The sequence below is a fragment of the Nannospalax galili genome, unplaced genomic scaffold (genome assembly GCF_000622305.1).
Source record: "Nannospalax galili isolate Female #2095 unplaced genomic scaffold, S.galili_v1.0 scaffold158, whole genome shotgun sequence".
Classification (NCBI taxonomy): domain Eukaryota; kingdom Metazoa; phylum Chordata; class Mammalia; order Rodentia; family Spalacidae; genus Nannospalax; species Nannospalax galili.
The window spans coordinates 1,430,322-1,451,182 of record NW_008345290.1 but is presented as its reverse complement, the minus strand read 5'-3'; the positions used below and the strand labels follow the sequence as shown (position 1 = coordinate 1,451,182).

Below are 20,861 nucleotides of genomic sequence, written 5' to 3'. Positions count from 1 at the left end.
TTCAACAGGATTATAGAAGAAAATTTCTAAAAATTAAAGAAAGACATGCCCATACAAATACAAGAAGCACATAAAACACCAAATAGGACCAGAAAAGAAACTCTCCATGGTACATCATAGTAAAAACACTAAACATACAGCTCAAAGAGAACACTGAAAGCTGCAAAAGAAAAACAAGTCACATATAAAGGAAAGCCCATCAGAATTAGAATCACAGCTGACTTTTCAGTGCAAACTATGAAAGCTGGAAGAGCCTGGACAAAGTATTCCCAGTTCTACATGACCACAGATACCAACCCAGATTACTTTACCCAGCCAAAATATCTATTTTAAATTATTTTTATTTAATATGTATGAGTGGTTTGCCTGTATGTATGTAGGTATAGCATGTGTGTGCAATACCTGCAAAGACCAGAAGAGGGCATTAGATCCTCTGGAACTAGAATTACCAATAGTAGTTAGCTGCCATATATATCAGTTCTGGGAATGAACCCAGGTGCTTTAAAAGAACAGCAAGTATTCTTACATGATAAGCCATCTCTCCAGTCCCCACCCCCTTTTTTGGCACTGGAAAAATTTTGCAGATTCATATTAAACCCTAGGGCTTGTGAAGACTTGAATTTTTTTTTTTTTTTTTTTTTTTACTATTTTTGACCCTAACCAAAAAGTCCAGAAACCATGGAACGTCTTTTAATACCATTTAGAGTTTGGCAGCAAGAATCAGAGCCCTGTGTATATCCCCAAGGACGTGCAGTATACTTTGAAAGTATTCTTCCCTTCTGTTCTTAATCAGCAATGAAGCTCCCCATGGCATCTCTGCAGCGGACACAGGCGCATAGATGCAGGAAGAGGGACAGAGCACACACACACACCTCTGCCCATCATGGGGGCAACACAGTTATTCCCAGGAGTAGTTTATTCATGCCTTAAAAGTGTCTCTCCAGTCCCTGTATGTACTTTTTAGAAATCCATACATAGCATGCTTCTCCTGTAATCAATTGTTAAGGCAAGTTTCTGGACCATCAACACTTTTTAACTTATGAACTGGTGAGACGTCAAAAGGGGACAGACTGAAATTGACACACCATTCCTCTCAATGCCACTTCAGAGACCACTGAGTGACTGTTGTGTGGAGTGTAACAGACTTCCACTTCTGTAAGTGATGCCTGTGTTGCTCCAGCATGGGTTCTTTTGGAATGTGAGTTCTTCTAGTTGAACAGCAAAAGTTGCCTTAGAGAGATACCTGTGGGAGTGCTGTTCTTGGACCTTCTGGCGAGAAGTTTGAATTTCCTCCTTCCACTCCCATAGATCTGCTTGTTTTGCTAGACAGTTTCACTTCTGTTTTCATGCCATGTACACACACATGATCTTACTAGAAATCCTGGGACACAAATGAGAGGAACATAAAGTATTTACCTTTCTGAGACTGATTTAATTAGCTCAATGGGGTTATCTCCAGTTGGCATCTGTTTTCCTGCACCTTTCTTTAAACAGTGTGTGGGTACATAGATTAGGTTAGCTATATTAAAGCACTCCCTTCTAAGGGTAAAAACAGTTGCATCTGAAGCTTACAATTTCATATGATCTTTCTTGAAAAACAGAAAGAATGAATATGGAGGCACATAGTGATTTTAGATGAAGAGTCTATTGGTGTCACTGTTTTCTTTTAAATAAAGAGGTGAGAGAAAATAGATGATCAGCCTACAGATATGAATTCTAGCAGATGAAAATTTGTTAGAATAAGGATGCTGACATCATTTGCTCTGGGAGTAATTTCCCTTAATGGCATATAAATTCTCTTGGATTAAATCCACAACTACTTAAATTGATTTCAAGTATAGAAAAGAGGGAAAGCTACTTATTTTGTTGTATGAACTTTTCTGTCTCTGAATCAACATATGATAACAGAAGATAAGAAACCGTGGGTGATAATTAAGGAAAAAGCTTAGCAACATTTGCTGGAATTTTTTTTTTTTTCTATTTTGAGACAGGGTCTCACTTTGTAGCCTTGGCTGGCCTAGAACGCTCTATGTAGATAAGCTGGCCTTGAACTCACAGAGATTCACTATCTCTACCTCTCAAGTGCTGGGATTGAAGGTTTGTGCCACCATGTCCAGTCCTTACTGGAATCTGACTGTAAAGGATGAATCAGGCAAAAGTCCATTTGTTTCCCAGAACTGATGCCTTTTTATAGGGTTTATATACACCTAAAATTGAGAGAAATCTTATTGTGCCACTTTTTTTTTTTTTCCACTCTGAGGTCTCAGCTGAAACATACTTCATTCAGGTTTCCTAGCACCTTCTTAGTTGCCCTAAGTGATTCCAACAGTCCTGGTTTCATCCTTCTTTTTTGAATCCAAAACAGATCCCTAAAGAAGTAGCTGACATCTTTAATGCCCCAAGTGATGATGAAGAGTTTTTGGGTTTCCAGGATGATGTTCCCATGGAAACCCTGTCAGAAGAGAGCTGCGATAGTTTTGACTTCTTGGAGTTGGAAAAACAGGTATGGGCGCCCCTTCTCAAGTCAGGTGTGGTCCTCTGGAGGCCTGATTTGGTTTGAATGTTCTTTTGTATTGGTGCAGTTCAGGATTGGTAATACCAGTGAGTTGTTGGGCACTGTGTGTTAAAAACATGGACCTTTATGTTTCCAGAAACTGGTGAGAGGTCACAGTGCATGTATCTTACTTTAATCTTGGTCGTGTATACTTTTCTTTCTTTCTTTTTTTAATGAAGAGACTCACATGATTAAATCCATTTTCTTTGCTCCCTCCAGCTGTCACCTGTGGTAAGGCTGTATTCAGAATCCTCCCACACAGCTGGCAGGGGAGGGCTAGCCTTATTCCATGCTCCCACGCAGGCGATGCTGTGAGGCACAGGAAAAGTGTTTTACTATGAGACAATTGCCTCGCAGTGGTCCCTCGTGAGGGTTTGTTACCCCGCTTTTGGAGTTGCTGGGGTGAACATTGTTCTTTTATTACTTTGGTTTGTAGCAATACAAGTTACGGTTCTCTGGGAGTTAGATTTCCTGGAGGTTTATATTGTACCCTGGCACTACAATGGCCAATCAGAATATCCAGCCTCCAGTGACATATTCTTCTGAGTTCATTGTGACACTTAAGAGTCTTCATTCTCCTTCCACCATGGCCTCTACCAACAGCTGTGCATTAAATACAACCTTGCTTCAAGTGGGTAAATCCAGGAAAGGAAATGGTTAATCTGTGAGAGAGCCTGGCTCTACTGTAAGTGTATAGAATCTGGCTTTGGTGGGAGCTGGGCCTCCCAGGGTCTCTCTGGTCCATGTTTTCTCAGCACTGCCCTGGTCACGTCTTCCCACCCCTGTCTCCTCTGTTACCTTTTGCTCTCTGTTGTTAGCTCTTCTTTTTCATGTTCCCAAATGGGAAGTTCTGTAAGATTTTTGTCCTCAACCTTTGTGTTCTGCGATTGCGTTGAGTCCTGTTAGTAGCTGATACCATGTGGTGGTTTTAAGTTTTTACAGTTTATTAATCTCCTTAGGAATTTGTACCTCAGCAGCAGATCAAGTCAGAACAGAGCTCCTTGTGCTTTGTGCCAGCACCAGCACTGGCCTTTGCAGGCCCTGGGTTTCTTCACCCCACTTTGGCATTCCTTTCTCTGTTTGCATGGTCTTGTGCAGGCCATGTCTTATGATTCTGTCTGGTCTCGTGTTTCTTTGCATAATCCAAGGAATCACAAATCATACTAAAACCACCATGAATGGGTTCTGAATCTAAATACAAAGTTGATGTTTCGTATGGTCTTGTACCTTTTGGCTGGTTCTTCTTGAATTTCTGTCTTAGGTACTGTTGCTTTCTCAAGGTAAAGGGCATCAATGATCATTTGTTTACTCTGGAAGAGTCAGTTGGTCATGGACTTCCTGGTGCAGATAGATACAGTACCATTCATGGTGGTGGTGGATCCAGTTTTTGATGAGCAGCCTGGCCTCTTGTCCCTGCTCCAGATGTATTTCTGACAGTCAGTTGGTCTGGTCCTGGTTTTTCAAAGGAGAGCTGAAACTCAGCACTTGCCCTGCCTGCTTGCTGTTTGCACCCCCTCTTTATTTCCTTCTGTTGTTGTTGTTATGTATCACCACCTCCTCTCCTCCATTTCTAGCACCCAGGAGTGGCTGAAATTGTTTCCAGGTTACTTTATTCATTCCTTACCTTTTCTCCCATCTGTAGCTGCCCTCACCTTCAGCCCTTACCCAAATCCTCTCATTTTCCTGCTGGGATTCCTTGAAGGGCTGAGCTCAAGCTACACCCTGGCCTTTATTTAGAAACTATCAATCTTTCATTGCATGGTAGTCAGAGGGCGAGTAGAGCCTGTGCCATCCACCTAAGGGACCTTGAAGTAGAAGGCATGTGAGATACTGGGCTTGGGGCCTGGCACATGCTAGGCATTGAGAAACATCTGCTTTTGCTGCTGTGACCACTATTTCCAGTCACTTCTGTCCTTGCAGGGGCTCCTAGGCAGCTCTACCCCAGCAGATCTTGATTGGCCATGAGAGCGTGCTGCTTGCTTTTCATACAGACAACTGTATTTACTCCATAGACTTCTGGGGCTGGTGGACGTGCTGTTGCTGTTCTCATTTTACAGATGAAATGGAAGCTCAGGGAGGTGAAAAGACCCTGCTAAGGTCCCACATGTATGGATGCTGTCAGTCCACGCTATGATTTCTCAGCTTCCTTTTCCCTTGGCTTTCTCATCTAGCTCTTGTGATGCATAGCATAAATGCTGGGCTGACTCCCTCACTACAGCCACTCTGCCCTGACCCGTGCTGGATGGATTCCTTCGCCCCCTGTGTGATGGAGTGTATGTGTCCATCACCATGGGTACTTAATGGACCTGCCTGTCCCCCTCTTGGACTGTAAGTTGCTTGAAGGAGGAAATCATCCTTGCAGGGTGCTTTCTAGTTTCCATGGCTCTAACCTCTTGTTATGTTGTCCTTTTCGTATTGTTCCAAGTACCCAATACTCCATCACTATACAGAGTTAAGTACCCAGGGTTGTTTGTGGGGTACAGTTGAAATATACCTGCCTCATTGGTTTGGTTCACAGGCCATTGCTTTCCAGTACTTTTTCGTGTCACAGCCTCAAAATAAAACACTTACCCACCTGTGACACTGCCCCTGCAGGCTGTTATTTACGTGTAGTGTTGATCATAGTAGATATTAGTTACCTGGCGTTGCTTTGGCGGATAATGAGCAGCTTCCAGGGAGCAAAGTACTGTGTGAGGCTTTACCCAAGAATGCAGTGAGGCTATGCAGTGGCGAAGCTTTGTATAACCCATGTGGAAAACAGTTTTTACCCCCTTTGGAGTAAGAAAAATAAACTCATAGGTCTCAAGACTAGTAGCAAAGTTATTTTAATTCCACCAGGACTGGTCATCAAAGATTTGATTTCTCCTACAATAAGAGATTGCCAGAAAGATTGGAATTTACTATTCTCTTTCAGGCTCTGTACAGGAGCTTTGAACATAGATTGAATGTATGCATGGAGGCCATTGCCCTGAGAAAGCCCTCAGGGGCTGGCCAGATGTTTCCTGCACTCCATGCTTGGTGGGTTTCCTTAGCAGGCAGCTGCCTGACCCACACATTTCTGATCCATTCTGTATAGCCGAGAGAAGCAAGCGGTGTAAATTTGCACACCTTCCTTAAACAAAATTTGAATTTCTCTTTAAAGAAACTTCCCTTTTGTGTGTGTGTTTTTTTTCAAGCAGCTGCACCATAGCTATCAACAAAGGAACAAAGTAATTTAGCTCTGAGCAAACTCACTCCAATTACCCATAATAATTCATAGGAGACATTTTTAAGCTTCAAAGAACGCTAGCTGTAGGCTTTTCTTTTCCTAGCACCCCGTAAGTTTTTCCATGCATCTATTATATCTATTTTTTCCCCCAAAGATATCTGAGCCTGAAGAAGTATATAATTAAAGTCAGGGAAAGGCAGGGAGGAGGGAAAGAATTTCAACCAAATGTGGTGTTATAAGGGGTCATTGATTTATTGGAGTGAGGGACATCGTGTTGTGTCATGGGGAAACCTGGGACACAGATTAAGGCCTGGATGAAGTGTTTTGGCCTTGCCGGAGGCTGCCAGAGTGGTCTCCCTTCTGGTCTGCAGTTCGTTCGTCCTTCCCTTTCAGTATACTGTTAAAAGAGCTGGGTTTCCTTCTTTGTAGTATTTCAAAAGAAAGTAAAAGTCATTATTGGAAAGGTCTTTTTTTTTTTTTCAGTTTAGTCAAATAAGTCTGTCTGCTCACTTGCTACTGACCTGTGTTTGCTCACCCCTCCTTCCTGCAGGAGGGGAACTCTATAGTGAGAGGGGTGCAGCTTTCCATCATCCTCCATGCTCAGGTCAGTGTCTGGCTGTGGGTGAGGGATGTGAGGGCCCTGGTACTTCCCTACAGAGAATCCCACTGTGTGAAGGGGATGCATGCTCATCAGGGGAACACTAGTCTGGTGGCTGTAGGGAGGAAACCCTGCATGTAGGACCGAGCCAGGCTCATGTCCCCTTTCCAGGAGTTTGCAGTTTTGTGTGAAAGTAGACAGTCTGGTTGTTAGCTTTGGCAGGGGACTCTCAATGCCATCAACACTCCCCAGTCACGGTGGAAATGACTAGGGCAAAAGCGTTGATCGTTTGAAGTTGTCCTGCTTGTAGGTCTTCATTTCTGTAAGGTTTAGAAAAATGTGTGTGGTGTCTTTATTGTGGTAAAGTTCACATAATGTAGAATGTGCCACCATAACCACTCTAAGTGGCATTAAGTGTATTCACCATGTTGCTTTGCTGTCTCCACGGCCCATTTCTAGAACATTTTCATCCAGTAGAAAATCTTGTCCGTTAGACGTTAAGGCCCCTCACTCTTGCTCTCTCTTCCTCTGTAACCTCTGTTCTATTTCCTGTTCTATGTAAATATATGCTGGTGGTTGGCTTTTGAGACAAGGTCTCACTATGTAGCTCAGGCTGTCCTCAGCCATGCAAGCCTCTTGCTTCAGCTCCCACCTCCTTCCCCGGAGTGCTGGGGTTCCAAGTGTGCTGCTGCCATGTCCTACTTAAATTTGTGTTTTTAATTTAGCAGGATGTGTGTTTCCGTTCCAAATACTTCACAGAAGAACTAAGAAGAATTTTCATAGAGGACACTGACTCAGAAACTGAAGACTTTGAAGGATTCACACAGAGTGAGCTGAACACAGGCACTAACCCAGAGGTAATGGAAGCAGTCTTCAACATGAAGACTTACACGGGCTTGAGTATATTCAGTCCACTTCTCAGCCGTACTAACCCTAGAAGTTACTTTACAAAGGAAAAGACTCTGCTTTTTTTGTAAAGTGTAAGCCAGTTCATATAAAAACAGTCCTCGGGCCGGTGCCTGATCCACGTGCATTCCTTTCCTCGGGGGTCATTTGTGTTCCCCTTGGAGCTTGGGGTGCATCCCAGGTGGCCTTCACTCTGTGCATTTGGTTTATCACAGACTCTTCTTGAGCTTCTTGTATCTTTTCAGTGTTTGGGTAACCTTGAAGTTCCTTCAAGGTCTTTCTTGTGGGGTGTGAAGTAATGTAGGTCTAGAGCTAATTTGGCAAAAACAAGGTGATGGTACAGGTTTGGCAATGACCTGTGCCTTCTAATTGGATGCTGGTGTGCACCTGACTGTAACAGATGATGGGTAGCACAGTCCTGCCTAGGTTCCTGGGGAATGTCCCCTCAGCCCTGTTCTGTGAGGAGGTGTCCTTGTGGGTGTTACTGTGTTACTTGTTTATCCAGGCCAGGTAGTTTCCACACACCAGCATTTAACTCAGGTGACTTTAAAGCACTGCCTTGTTCTTGGTGTTATTCTGAAGCAAGGTCTCACACCAGAACCCAGGCTGGCCTCAAACTCCCAGCAATCCTTCAGCCTCAGCTCCGCAAGTTCTGGAATCACAGGTGTGAACCAAGCATGGATAATTGTGCTATGTTTGTCCAACAAGAAACTTGTTAGCATATTGCTGTTAATAAATTTTATTCTGGGGCTGGAGAAATGGTTCAACAGTTAAGAATACTGGTTGTTCTTGCAGAAGACCCAGGTTCAAATCCCAGCACCCACATGGCAGCTAACAACTGTCCATAACTCCAGTCCCAGGGGATCTGACAGCCTCTTCTGACCTCCGAGGGCACTGCACAACACGGACGTACTTACCTACATGCAGGCAATACACACATACACATAAAATAAAAATAAAAATAAATTTTATTCTTTTAAGATTTTACCAATTTCCCCCTTAATGTCTTTTTTTTTTTTTAAACATTTATTTTTATTTTGTATATGAGTGTTTTGCTTGCATGCATGTTTATGTTTAAGGCCCATGCATGCAATGCCTGTGGAGGCCAGAAGAGGGCCTGGAGTGATGGATAGTTGTTAGCTGCCATGTGGGTACTGGGAACTGAAACTGGGTCCTCTGCAAGAACAGTTGGTGCTCTTAATCGCAGAGTCATCTCTCCAGCCCCCTATGTTTACTTTTAAAGGGGAGGTTAGGTTCCATCTTCTCACAGTCATTAGCTCCCACAGACCCCAGGTAGAGGGACAGCAGCAGTGGCTATAGGCTTAGATTGTCCCTCCCCTTCCCTTGGGTCTCACTTAGGGCAGGAAAGCCCTGGTGGTAGGCTGCCTCTTTTGATAGTGGATGTGCCAGCCCAGCCACCCAGCTCTGTCCTGGGTTTCTTCCCAATAGTCATTTATGTGGCAGTTTGTGAGCTGAGGCCAGGAAGTCTTTAGATTTTTATTAGCAAGGCACTAAGATCCTTCCAAACCTCAATGGGAATCAACTTTCAGTAATTCCTATGACTACTTCCTTAGCTCAGTGATAGTTAGCCAATTTACTTGTATTTCTGGTGAAGGAACGTGAATTGCCTCAAACTCCTGGGATCTATATACATAGAGTATCAGCTGTGATATAGTATGTAGGGTATGCTATGATTCAGTGCAGATCTGCTTAAAAATGTTATTATAGAATACATTGAGAAAATTATGTTCTTAATCAGCTTTCCATCACCAGAACAAAGTACCTGAGATAACTAACTTATAAAGAGAAAGGCTTATTATGACTCACAGTTTTGAAAGTTTTGGTCTATAATCAGTTGGCCATGTTGCTTTGGGTCTTTCAGGTGAGGTAAGACCATGTGGTGGAGCAATATTGTTCACCTCAAGGTCAGGAAGTAGAAAACAGCAAAGAAGAGAATGGGGTTCCCATAGTCTTCATTAGGGTACACTTCTAAGACCTAAAGGCCTTCCACTAGGCTCCACTTCCTGAAGTTTCTACTTCCTGCCACACTGGTGCCATACTGGGGAACCTTTGGAAGCAGTTAACATATATACAGAAAGGAGCATTGCTGCCTCTTAGCCCAGCCTCTTGCCCAACTGCATGAAAACTAACAAGACCCTCTTTTCTAATGGTTGGATGGTACTGTAACTTTGGTTACTAGTAGCCTGCTGGCCGGATGCAAAAGAGCTACAGTCAAGGTGCTGACCTTGAGCATTTTACTTCCTCCCTTATTTCTACCTTGAGTCCAAAAAGAATGTGGGGTCACTTAGGAAGAACCAGTGTGTGGGCTGGGTCCTTCCTGTTGCTCCTCTGTTCCTGGTAACCCATGCTCAGGCCTCCCCAAGCACTGATCCCAGGCTGAGTTTCCTCATTTGGGTCAAAGAAGGGTTTCTAGGGAGCTTCCTTGATCTCACATACCTCAATCTGTCTCTGTTATTTCTCTGTCATCACATGTCACACGCCACCTTGTCACTTGGGTGACATTACCACGTTTTGTTCCCACTGTTGTCATTGGGGAGAACAAGTCAGATTTTAATTTTTCAGACTTTTAGCACCTGGAGTTTCAGGTTTTGTTGTTGAGACATTTTGAGAAGACTGAGCAGTGTCTGAAACGTCCTGAAGAGCTGTAGTACCTTTACTTCCCCTCCTAGTTGGATGGTTTCAGGAAAGGTGGGGGACTTGCCTGCACTGAGGAGCCATCGTACCCTGAAGAGAATAATCCCCCACTCACTGCTGTGACTGGTCTTCGGCCTGCTTCTTGGTGCACTGGGATTGGCATCTTTTTTTCTCACTAACACTTGGAGTCTACTGCACTGTAGGGACTCTATTCTTCTGTCCTTTCATTCACAAGCCCATTTCCTGCCATTTAGAGTAGACAGGTCACAGGTCAGTATTTTTTTCCCCCTGCCCCATTTTTATCTGGGCAGTAACTCTTGTATGGTGCACACCCTTTCCGTAGCTGTGCTTATTTCACTTAGCTTCCAGATGTGTCAGCTTGCTTGTTCCCGGTGGACGAGCACTGCATTTGTTTTGCTTCCAGCCCAGCTCCCTGAGGGCACAGTGTATCTGTGGGTGTGAGGACACATGGTTCAGTGGTAGATTGCCTGCGCTTTGATTTGCCTATCAGCAAACTTTGTGTGGGTTTAATAGAGGGAATCAGTAATAGAAAGGGGAACCAGTAATAGAGGGGAGAACTTATTTTAATACAATGACAGAGTAATTTCATTTGTTTGTGTTTTTAGTGCTGGGGATTGAACCCAGGGCCTGGCACATGTGTTGAGTATGTTCTGTACCACTGAACTGTGTTCCTAGCCTAGAATGGTTTTAAATACACAAATGCTTTGTTTTGGTAGTTGGTTATAGACAGATCTTCAGTTCCTACTCTTTTTCCATTAGCTTGTGGAGTCAGAGCTGAGTGGCAATGACAAAGCATGTGCTCTGGAGAGTGAGGAAGAGGAGGAAGGTGAAGAAGAAAAGGCTGTACCCAGAAGAGGCAGACCCACAAGAAGCAGTTTTGGTCTTCGAGTAGCCTTTCAATTCCCCACCAAGAAATTGGCAAAAACACCAGATAAAAGTAACTCTGAGCTGCTGTTTTCAAGCTCCCACTTAAAGGACAGCAAAACAAATCTTGGAAGAGAGAAGAGCTGCAGACAAGCCAAGGAAAGGGACGAGTCTGCCTCTGAATCTGAGGACGACTCCAGGGCCGAGAGCCAGGAGAATGCGGATGCTCTACTGAAGAGAACCATGAACATCAAGGAGAACAAGGCTATGGTGAGTTCCCGTAGGTGCTAGGTCTGCCTCCGCAGCTGCCCTCCGACAGTTGCTGTCACTTTGCCTTTTGGGAAGGTCTCCTGTGGGGATTGTGTGACCTTTTTCTTTTCAGAACTCAGAGTATTTATTACATGATAAGTTCTGGTTTGGGGATAGAAAGAGACTCCAAAGAGCACTTAGCTTTTCAAGGAGGCAGGACTGATGCCACTCACTGTTTAGCAGGTTGGATTCTAGGTCAGTGGAGATGCTGAGGAGGAGACAGACTCAACAGTTGTACTCTCCCCAGCAGAAAGATACAAAAAGGGGCTGGACTGTCACTGAGTCCAGAAAGAATTGTGGTGGGCAGCAGGCAGGTGGCATTTGTGTTGAAGCCAGTCTTCGCGGAGGCACCACCTGAAAGCACGAGGAGGGTCTAGCAGTTGTGCCATCAGCAGATCAACTAGGACCAGGTGCACACTTCTGTTGTGTGTGTTTCAGTTTTCTGTATGTGGTCAGTAATTTAATTTGATCTTTGAGAATCACTGTCTCCTAATTTGGCAGCAACAAAACTAAAAGAAATTCTACCAATTATGATGTTTTCTCATTTTGATGTTTTTGTTTTTCTTTAATATCTACTTTTTTTTTTAAGCATACTTTGCTGCTACTGTACGTGGGAGCCTGTGCCTAATAAATTAAGAAAACACAAAGTCTACTCTGGGAGATTTTTTTTGTTTTGCTTTGTTGTTTTGTTTTTAGCCCAAGACAAAGTATGTTTGACTAAAGGAAATTTTTAGCACTGTATCCATCTGTATATTTTCAGTAAGAACTATGTGATTATTTTTAGTGATGCCATTTATTTATATGAATCTAAACCTGAAAAAGAATCCTAATCAGATTGCCTGGTTGACATATTAGTACCTGCTGCTTGGTGTTAAATATTTGATTTTGAATATTAATGTATTAATGAATAAGGCGGTATTTACGTAGATGGTGTTTGTTTTTTGAGGCAGTGTCATGTACCTCAGTCTGGCCACAAACACCTGATCCTCTTGCTGCTACCTTCTGAGTGTTAGGATTACAAGTCTGTGCCACCCAGGGCCTAGGAATTCTTTTTATTGATTTTGGAGTTCTGTGAGAATCAGCTATTTGAGTCCTCCTTTGGACGTGCTGAAATTCAAGTTTCATTTTCGAGTAAATTGTGCTGCAGGATCACACTGCTAAAATAGTGACCAAGCCAGGATCTCACGCTCCTGGTCATGCCAGGACTGTTTCCTGTTGTCCTTGTGTGGAAGGAACACATAAAGTTGGCTCATATGAACAACGATACAGCTTCTCACCTCTGGAGATGAAGTCTTACATGTGAAGCTATTAACAGCTATAGAGGTTTAGAAACCACCATAGGAGGAAACTTGCAGATGTGTGGGTGGTGTTGGAGACCCGGATCTGGCTCCTTGACTTATGTCACATCCTTCTTTCCTTTGGAACCTCAGCTTGCTCAGTTGTTGGCGGAGTTGAACTCGGTACCAGATTTCTTCCCTGTGCGAACCCCAACCTCAACTACTGTAAGTGAAATCCTTCACAGTTACTCAGACCAATCTTGCTGTTTTGGAACTGGTTGACTTTTGTTTAAGAGGGCAACCTGCTGCATCTGTCTGTACTCTTGGTTTCAGAAGAAGAAAACAGCACGACGAGCCTTCTCTGAGGGACAGATCACAAGACGCATGAACCCGACTCGGAGTGCACGGCCCCCAGAGAAGTTTGCTCTAGAAAATTTCGCCTTCTCGGCCACCAAGTTTGCAGAAGAGTTTTATAGTTTCAGAAGAAGGAAGACAATTAATGGGGTATTGTCTCACTAATTAAACAAATTATCCTCAGTCTAAGACATGGCTTCAAAATGCCAGGGCTGGCTGTGGTGCAGTCTCTAACTCAGGAGGCCTGGCAGCAGCGGAGAACTTGCATTTCCTCCATGTTCCTGGGTGATGCTGATGCCCTTGAGAATGCATGTTGAGAAGACCCCTGGTCTAAGCCGCAGGTCACAGGGACCATGAGGGCTCAGTGGTAGAGAACTTGCCCAGGGTGCAGGAGGTTTTGAGTTTGTTCTTTAGCACTGCACTAAGCAGGAGGCAGTGACAGCTGGGGTCAACTTCATGGTTTCACATGAAGAAAAGGGCAGAGATTCCTCCTTGCTTGTCTGTTTCAGACATGACCCCATTTGTGTGCTGTTGGGAAGGAGGGAGAAACGGGAGCCATCCCATATGGGCTTGGCTGTTCAGTATGGCTCACTTGGCTCACTTTCCCGTCTTCACAAGGTTTACAGCCCGTCAGCACTGTATTGCCATGCTTGGTATGGGGCCAGGGGCCCAGCAAATGACTATATAGTAGAAAGGGACATGGTTGGCATTAGCAGATCTCTTAGAGTGTGAGGTTTTCATTCTGTCTTGAAATGTCTTGAATGTAACTTATGCCAGCTTCTTCCTTTGTGTATTTTGCAGGGGAAATGTCAGAGGTATAGACGACGTCACCGTATATCTTCTTTTCGGTCTGTAGAGGAGATCACTGAAGAAGACTTGGAAAATGTTGCTATAACTGTTCGAGATAAAATCTATGATAAAGTGCTGGTAAATGAAATCTTTGGAATAAAGAGCAAGATTCTGATTCTTATGGGGAGCCCACAACATTGATGTTTGAAGTCTTACATCATTTTTAAATTGTATCAGGTCTTACATCCCCATGTAGTCTCCCTGAGGGCTTGCTCTGAATTGTAGGGTCAAGGATCAGCTGTAACTGGGGAAAGTCAGTTTGATACAGTTTAACACAGGTCAGAAGAAAGGGCTCCCTGGGGCATGCCTATAATACTGGAAGACACATACTAGTTTAGAAAAGTATGTTTATATATAGTGTTACATTTTTAGTAATTTCATATCATGGGTAATATGCTCATAGAAATTAAGGAGAATTTCTGGTTGGTATGAAATGGGTTAAATATTCCTCCAGATGATGACATACTTATATAGAGGCTTTGTGTGCTCTACATCATTTTTATTTGTTTACTGAAGTACTACTTAAAGTAGTAAGATGTTAATTGCTGGACTTTTAAAACCAGATTTTACACTGAAGGTATACAGGTCTCCAGCAGGAGATTGGAGCCAAATTACTGCCACCTGGGGCTTGTTGCCTCTCAGTCTCTTGTCCCTCCTGAGGGTTTTGCCACCCCTGTCTCAAGTCTTTTATGGTCTCTCTTCTGCCCACCTGATTGATTCATTGCTTCTGGGCTCTCATCTGTCCCAGGGTGCTTCTCCAGCCCCAGAACTGAAGTGTTTGCAGGGGAGATTTGTCCCTGAGAACAGTTCCATGAGATTCTGGGCAAGAGGTGGTGCTTCTCCTGTATTTAGTAATGTGTGTGACGATGTCTGGCCTCTATACTTGGTGAGGATCAAACTCAGGGTGTCAGGCTTACAGGTGTTCACTTCTCCTTAGGGTAACACATGCCATCAGTGCCGGCAGAAGACCATTGACACCAAGACAGTGTGTCGGAACCAGAGCTGTGGTGGTGTGCGGGGACAGTTCTGTGGGCCGTGCCTGCGGAATCGCTATGGGGAGGATGTGCGGACAGCATTGCTGGACCCGGTAGGAGCAGTGTGTGCATTTGTTACAAACTGTATCGATGAAGGGGTCAAACCCAAAGCAGTGCACATGCAGAGTTCTCAGCACTTGACTTTCCCCTCCTACATCTTAAGACTCTGGAGGAAATGAAGCACAGTGCTTCCTTCTGGAAAGAGAACAGTCAACTAGCAGATTGGGAGAAGAGGTCAGGTTGGGTTTTCTAGTACACTCTTGGTTGTTTGGTTCTATGTGGTTGATCCTGCGCGCTTTCCTCCAGCAAAGTGATTTAGCTTCAGTTTTCTTGGCCTGTTCAGTGGGTGGTAAATCAGAGTGTTGCAGCAATGTGCTAAGTGTCTCAGGCTGCTAACACATTTGTTTAACCTTATCATTGATACATTTGCCTTTTTAAAAGTGTGTATGCATGCAACCTCAGTTGTCATTCTCATGCATCTCTTCTGCCTCCATTGAGACAGACTTCCTCATTGGCCTGTAGGTCACACATTAGCTAGAATGACTAGCCAGCAAGCCCTGGGGATCCTCCCATCTCTGCCTGCCGGCATACACCACCATACCTGGCCCTTTTCACATGGGTTCTAGAGATTGGTTTCAGACTCTCTGCTTGCAAGCCAAGTGCCTGATGGACTGAGCTGTCCCCCCAGTTCCATTCTACCTTTTTTTTTTTGTCTTTTTTGAGACTGTCTCTCTGTAGCTGCAGCTGTTCTGGAACTCACTATGTAGACCAGGCTGGCCTTGAACTCACAAAGATCCACCTGCCTCTGCCTCCCAAGTGCTGGGATTAAAGGCGTGCGCCACCATGCCCGGCCCATTCTACCTTTTAAAGTAGGTATATAACCCATCAATGCTATAGTTCCCTGTGAGGAATGGGATGACACATACTATCACTAAGTACAACCTTGACCCTGAGTAGAATGACTCTGGGGTCTGTGTTCAAGCACTTCACTATGTGATCTCTTCTGCAGCAGTCATGGGTATTTCACTGTCCCCAATCTGTAGACATGCTGTTTTGATTAAGTGATTTAGCATTAAGGTCACATATCAAAAGAGTTGAAATTCATGTGTTGATCATGTTCCAAGCCTGTGCCCTTAACATTATGGCCATGTAACATGGGTATGTGACCCACGAATCATAAAGGACCCTGAAGTTAATGCTCTTAAAAGCCTGTGTAATAACTTTAACAGCTCCCCCAAGAAGTATTAGGTCATATCTAAAACAGATATGTTTCATTGTTTCTCTGTGACATGGGGTGGTCCCTGAGAAACCTGAGAGATGATGCACTGGATAATCCCTCACACTGACAAATTGAAGGCTGCTGTGATTAGTGACCAGAGGAGAGTCTTGCCTGGCATCCCTTGCCTGTGATAATGAGAGAAATCTCTGTCATTGTCTCCTAGGATTGGATGTGTCCTCCCTGCCGTGGGATCTGCAATTGCAGTTACTGTCGGAAGCGTGATGGGCGCTGCGCCACAGGGATTCTCATTCATCTGGCCAAGTTTTATGGTTATGATAACGTTAAGGAATACCTGGAGAGGTAAATCTCTAGTGCTCTGAAGGTGGGGGTTGACTCCAGGAGACCACCTAAAGGAGCACAGCTTGCCACACCCCGATGAGCAGAGGTTGGGTGGTGTGCAGCTTGGACTAGAATGCAGAATTGTGGGCTGTGCCATTCTATAGGGAACTCTGAGTATGGCAGTGAGCTGAGCCATGCTGGCATTCTGTACTGCAAGGCACACGGAGCCAGGAGATCTGAGTGTCACTCTTAGGGGTTCCTGACCTCCTTACCCTAGAATGCTGCTTTATGTTTGCCTCTGATTAACTGTTTAAAATGCTTCTTTTTTTCAGCTTACAGAAGCAGCTGGTAAATGATAAGTAAGAGGAAAAAAACCCGGCCAACTTATCAGAGTACTCCAACAAGACATGTATACCATTTGTGCCTAAGACTTAGAGCTATAGAGAAGTTTGTTTTGTAGAATTTACTGTTTCTAAATACTATTTTTTAAAAAATGTTTATATGCTTAAGATTTCTTAGGAAAATAACAAGGCAGAGAAATATGCACATTATACAAGTATTTGCTGAAGGTTTAAAAGCACAATTTAAATGGGGCAGAGTTAAAGCTCAGGTAAGTTACAAAGACTTTGTATAACCAGCTCTGGCCTTTGTTGTTCGCATCCCAGGCAGTCAGTCTAGGCCATTACTTTGCCTTCTCCTGGTGACCTTAGCTACAAGGCCATTATTGAAGAATGTTCCTCTAAATTACAAAGTGCAATTAACAACAATGTGTTTGTAGGGTTTCCTTTCTATTAAAACTTAACAAAAATGGACCATCAAGTTATAGACACTGGAGGCCTAGCACGCCTGCCTCTTCTTTCAGGGCCTGCCTGAAGCCTGCTGCTTCTGTTTTGAAAGAATTTAAGGGCTGATTTTTAATTTAAAAATATTTTGCTGTTTATAAGAATCCCTACTGCATTGTTTTTTAGGTTATGTTTAGTGAAACATAGGAGCCAGGGGCCATGGTGTTTCATAGGGTTATGGGGGAAGCAGAAATCAGTAAGCATAGATCCTTGATAGGCTTCTAGTATTTTTCCTGTAATTCTACCTTTTCCCTTTTCAACCTTTTAAGGATGATGATGTTAAAAAGCCCAGTGTCCACATGTTACTAAAACACGCCCACTGTGTCCTTGCTGAAGCAGGAGGAATAAAAGCTGCAGTACGAAGGCCGTTTATGCCTCTAGCAGCAGAGCGACACCTGCCAGCACCCACTTGGCTGTCTTCTCTTTGCTCTTCAGTCTGAAGGTCCAGACGTAGGTGGGGCCTCTGGCTTTGGTTTTGTACACAGGGCACTCATAGGTGTTCTTGGTTTCTTGTCTGTCCATGGGTATGGCTTTGGCAAAGATGACTGGCATCATGGATGTCAGCTCCTTAAGGCGAGCATCAACAAGTGCTCCTGACTGGATGTCCCATCTGGCACCTATGGCAAAAACAATGGTTATAACTGTGTGGCATGTTGGTACTGATGTTCTGTTTGATGCAATAAATGTTCCAGTTTTATCGTGCTTGTTCCTGTCTGTGGCTGCCTGTGGCATAGATTGCCGCCTCCTTGTTTAAGGGTTTAACAATTTTATAAGATCAAATTTTGTGCAAATTCAAGCCCATTATAGCAAACTAGAATGTCTCCCCCCACTTCATTTGTTTGGAACAAGTTCAGGTGGGTCATTCATATCCCCTACCCAGCCTTGAAATACTTGAACTATGGTATTTGTTTCAATGTATGTGTTGACAGGGCTGAGATGTCCTGTAGTGTGAATACACAAATAAAATTGGGGTCTCTGACATACTGTGATCCCCTCACAGCATCCACAGACATCTTAAGGGTTTGGGGACAGCTAGTAGTAAAATATTAGAGCAGAGTCATTGAAAACTTTCAAAAAGCAGGGTGCAAGGACTGCCAAGATGGCTCAGTGGGTAAAGGAGCTGCCCTTGAAAGCCTGACCGCCTAGGTTCCATCCTGGACTCCACATAAAAAGCAGGATGTGGCATCACACATCTATAGTGAGATGGGAGGTGGAGATGCGAATATCAAGCTTGAAGGACTGCTAACATGGAGTATATAGCAGGGCAGAAGCAGCCAGAGAGACCCTGCCTCCAGAACATGGTGGAGCGAGAGAATCCACTCCTCAAAGTTGTCTTCTGACCACCACACACACACACAATAAAAATAAAAAATTTTAAAAGAGGAGGACAGATTTTCAATTGACGATAGTGAAAAAGCAAAACAGTATGAATTCTGTTCAGTTCTTAAGTTATCCTGGGGTGGTAACACAAGATGATATATGCACAGAGTTTAAATGACACGCCATTACCCTGAATATCTCAAAGTCTGACTGACAGTAGACACCTTGGCATTTTGAACTGTCTGAAGAAAGAAGAAATGAGAAATAACTACCAGCATAGAGTTCTTATTCCAGTGAGTAGATGCTGTGGGCCAGCTTGTATCTAAGACAGTTCCACACATGCTCTTTGGGGTGACTCACCTTCCAGGTGGAGTCCATGGAGGTATGCACCTTCTCTCGGGGGGTGGCCATAATCTTCCTTTGTTTTTTTGGTAACGTCAACAGTCAAGCACATTCTGTCCAGTGGCCACTCATTTTTCCGAGCCATGGTCTGCATGATTGCTTTGAGAGCCAAAGGAAGAGGAATTGAAGAGGATAAAAACCTGTATATAGGCTCCCAGGAGCCACCAGTACACCATAGGTTAGACTGAGGCTGAGCAAACAGGCCTGCGGGATCACGTCTGGTAGCAAATTGGGGTGTGCTAGAGCAGCTGCAGCCATTTGCTTCTGTGTGACATTGGAGACGTGACAGACTGTAGCTCTGCATTAGGGCACACCATGCACCCCAAGCAGAATGTTCTCTAATTGCCACTTACACTTCAAAATGATTGCTTGGAGATTGGAGAGAAGGACAGGGAGAGTCATCATAGATAAAGCAAAGCAGGACTGTGCTGGATAGCTTTAGTGTCAACTTGACACACCTGGGTTGAGGGAGCCTCAATCGGGGAATTGCCTCTATTGGACTGGCCTGTGGCCATGTCTGAGGGGCATCTTCTTGATGAGTGATGTGGGAGGGCCCAGCCCACTGTGGGTCGTGCCATCCCTGGGCAGGTGGGCCTGTGTTGCATAAGAAAGCAGGCTGAGCAGGAGCCAAGGGAGCAAGCTGTAAGCAGCGTTCATCCATGGCCTGTGCTCCAGCTCCTGCCTCCAGGTTCCTGCCCTGAGTTCCTACCTTGGGCTCCCTGATGAACTGCATGCGACCTGGGAGATGTAAGACAAATAAACCCTTTCCTCCCCAAGTTGGTACTGGTCAGAGTGTTTTGTCACAGCAATGAAGAACAAACTAGGACAAGGACTATACCAACCACTCTACCTCTGACCATACCTGTTAAGAATGACTGCGGGTTGAAGAAGCCAGAAAGCCACACAACAGCTGGGAGGGCAAGGTCTTGTGTCCAAGTGTCAAGTTCTCGGCAACGCAAGAGGAGGTCATTAAACCTGGTTAATGGAAGGTAGGAAGAAATGAACTGTTTTGGAAAGTATCTTCCAGGAAGATATGGGGAGGGGCTAGCTTGGGTAGAGAGAGCATGGCTAATTAGGAAAACCCTTATCAAATGGTTTGCAGGGTGTTGTTCCTTTAAAGGATTAGGGTTCCTATTGAGATTCTATGCCTGCAGCCCCTTTACCTATCACCATTAGGAGAAGACAACGCTGGGGAATATGGAAAATTGCTCTTTATTCAGCTATTTTATTTAGATCCTCCTGGTGCTATGTGGTGACTGTATACAAAGATCATTTGAAAAGGGCTGACAAGTGCCACCAATCTGCAGGACAGTGTGGGAACACAGCAAAGAACAGTCAGCTTCGGGGGGGGGGGGGGGTTGCTGCTGCCGTCGTCATCACAGGACCAGAGTTGCCATGGAAGGTGATAGGCTTAGGGAAGAGTGGGAGACAGTGTTCTTCTATAAGTGATCATTACTTGAAAGGAGAAGGTAAATGTTTCTAAGGAAAACGGGCTGCCCTCCAGGGTCTGGCAGACACAGCTGTAGTTTTGTTATGGTGAAAATAGATGTTGGAGTTAAAAGGAATGTTAGGGTTAAAATGGTGAGATAGGGGACACCGAGGAAGTTTGTAAATGAGAGCTTGCAGCTGGATATGAGGCAAGCTGACCAGATAGGAAGGGCAGGACTTTTGGAAAACAAGGTGGGTCTTAGTAAGCTTTGGCTGATCCCCACAAAATGGCCCCTAAGAGAGCATACACAAGGCACTTTACCCTTTCTTGTGTCTAATTGCAACAGACTACATAACTTCTAATGAGCCTTCACTGATTTCAGGAAGACCACCCTGGATTCCCCCATAGACAAGGAGCTAATTATGAGATAACCAGGAAAAACTGCAATTACATCTTGGTGGCTGTGATAAACATTAACTTCCTGTAGGCAGTCAAGACAGGAGTTCACAGTAAACTGAAAGCCGGGCATGATCTGGGAACAAAGCAGAGTTAAATGACTAGCAAACCCCACCAAGGTTGGTGACTATTGGACCTAGCCAAGGCCAAGAAAGAATGAGCAGGGGTGACTATGATACATGACACCTCACTAATAGGGCAAGCGGTGCATAATTATTTCTATAG

The 20,861-nt window shown here is 44.3% G+C and overlaps 2 protein-coding genes across 4 annotated transcripts in view; one reads left to right on the top strand and one right to left on the bottom strand.

Moving 5' to 3' along the window:
* Positions 1 to 16,661, top strand: part of Cdca7l (cell division cycle associated 7 like) — a 40,089-nt gene extending 23,428 nt beyond the window's left edge. For 2 of the 3 annotated variants that reach the window (XM_008841454.3, XM_029567528.1), the window contains exons 2-10: positions 2,366 to 2,503; positions 7,086 to 7,217; positions 10,702 to 11,076; positions 12,546 to 12,617; positions 12,726 to 12,896; positions 13,548 to 13,673; positions 14,533 to 14,682; positions 16,072 to 16,208; positions 16,520 to 16,661. In XM_008841454.3, the coding sequence (XP_008839676.1) occupies positions 2,366 to 2,503; positions 7,086 to 7,217; positions 10,702 to 11,076; positions 12,546 to 12,617; positions 12,726 to 12,896; positions 13,548 to 13,673; positions 14,533 to 14,682; positions 16,072 to 16,208; positions 16,520 to 16,550 (1,332 nt within the window). In that variant the 3' untranslated portion in view covers positions 16,551 to 16,661. The remainder of the gene's footprint in view (positions 1 to 2,365; positions 2,504 to 7,085; positions 7,218 to 10,701; positions 11,077 to 12,545; positions 12,618 to 12,725; positions 12,897 to 13,547; positions 13,674 to 14,532; positions 14,683 to 16,071; positions 16,209 to 16,519) is intronic. The other variant, XM_008841455.3, reaches the window with a different exon arrangement.
* Positions 16,662 to 16,727: 66 nt separating this feature from the next.
* Dnah11 (dynein axonemal heavy chain 11) overlaps positions 16,728 to 20,861 on the bottom strand; it is a 381,221-nt gene continuing 377,087 nt past the window's right edge. The window contains exons 79-81 of the mRNA XM_029567531.1: positions 19,614 to 19,726; positions 18,710 to 18,850; positions 16,728 to 17,646 (exon numbers count right to left, since the gene is read on the bottom strand). Coding sequence (XP_029423391.1) covers positions 17,399 to 17,646; positions 18,710 to 18,850; positions 19,614 to 19,726 — 502 coding nt within the window. The 3' untranslated portion in view covers positions 16,728 to 17,398. The remainder of the gene's footprint in view (positions 17,647 to 18,709; positions 18,851 to 19,613; positions 19,727 to 20,861) is intronic.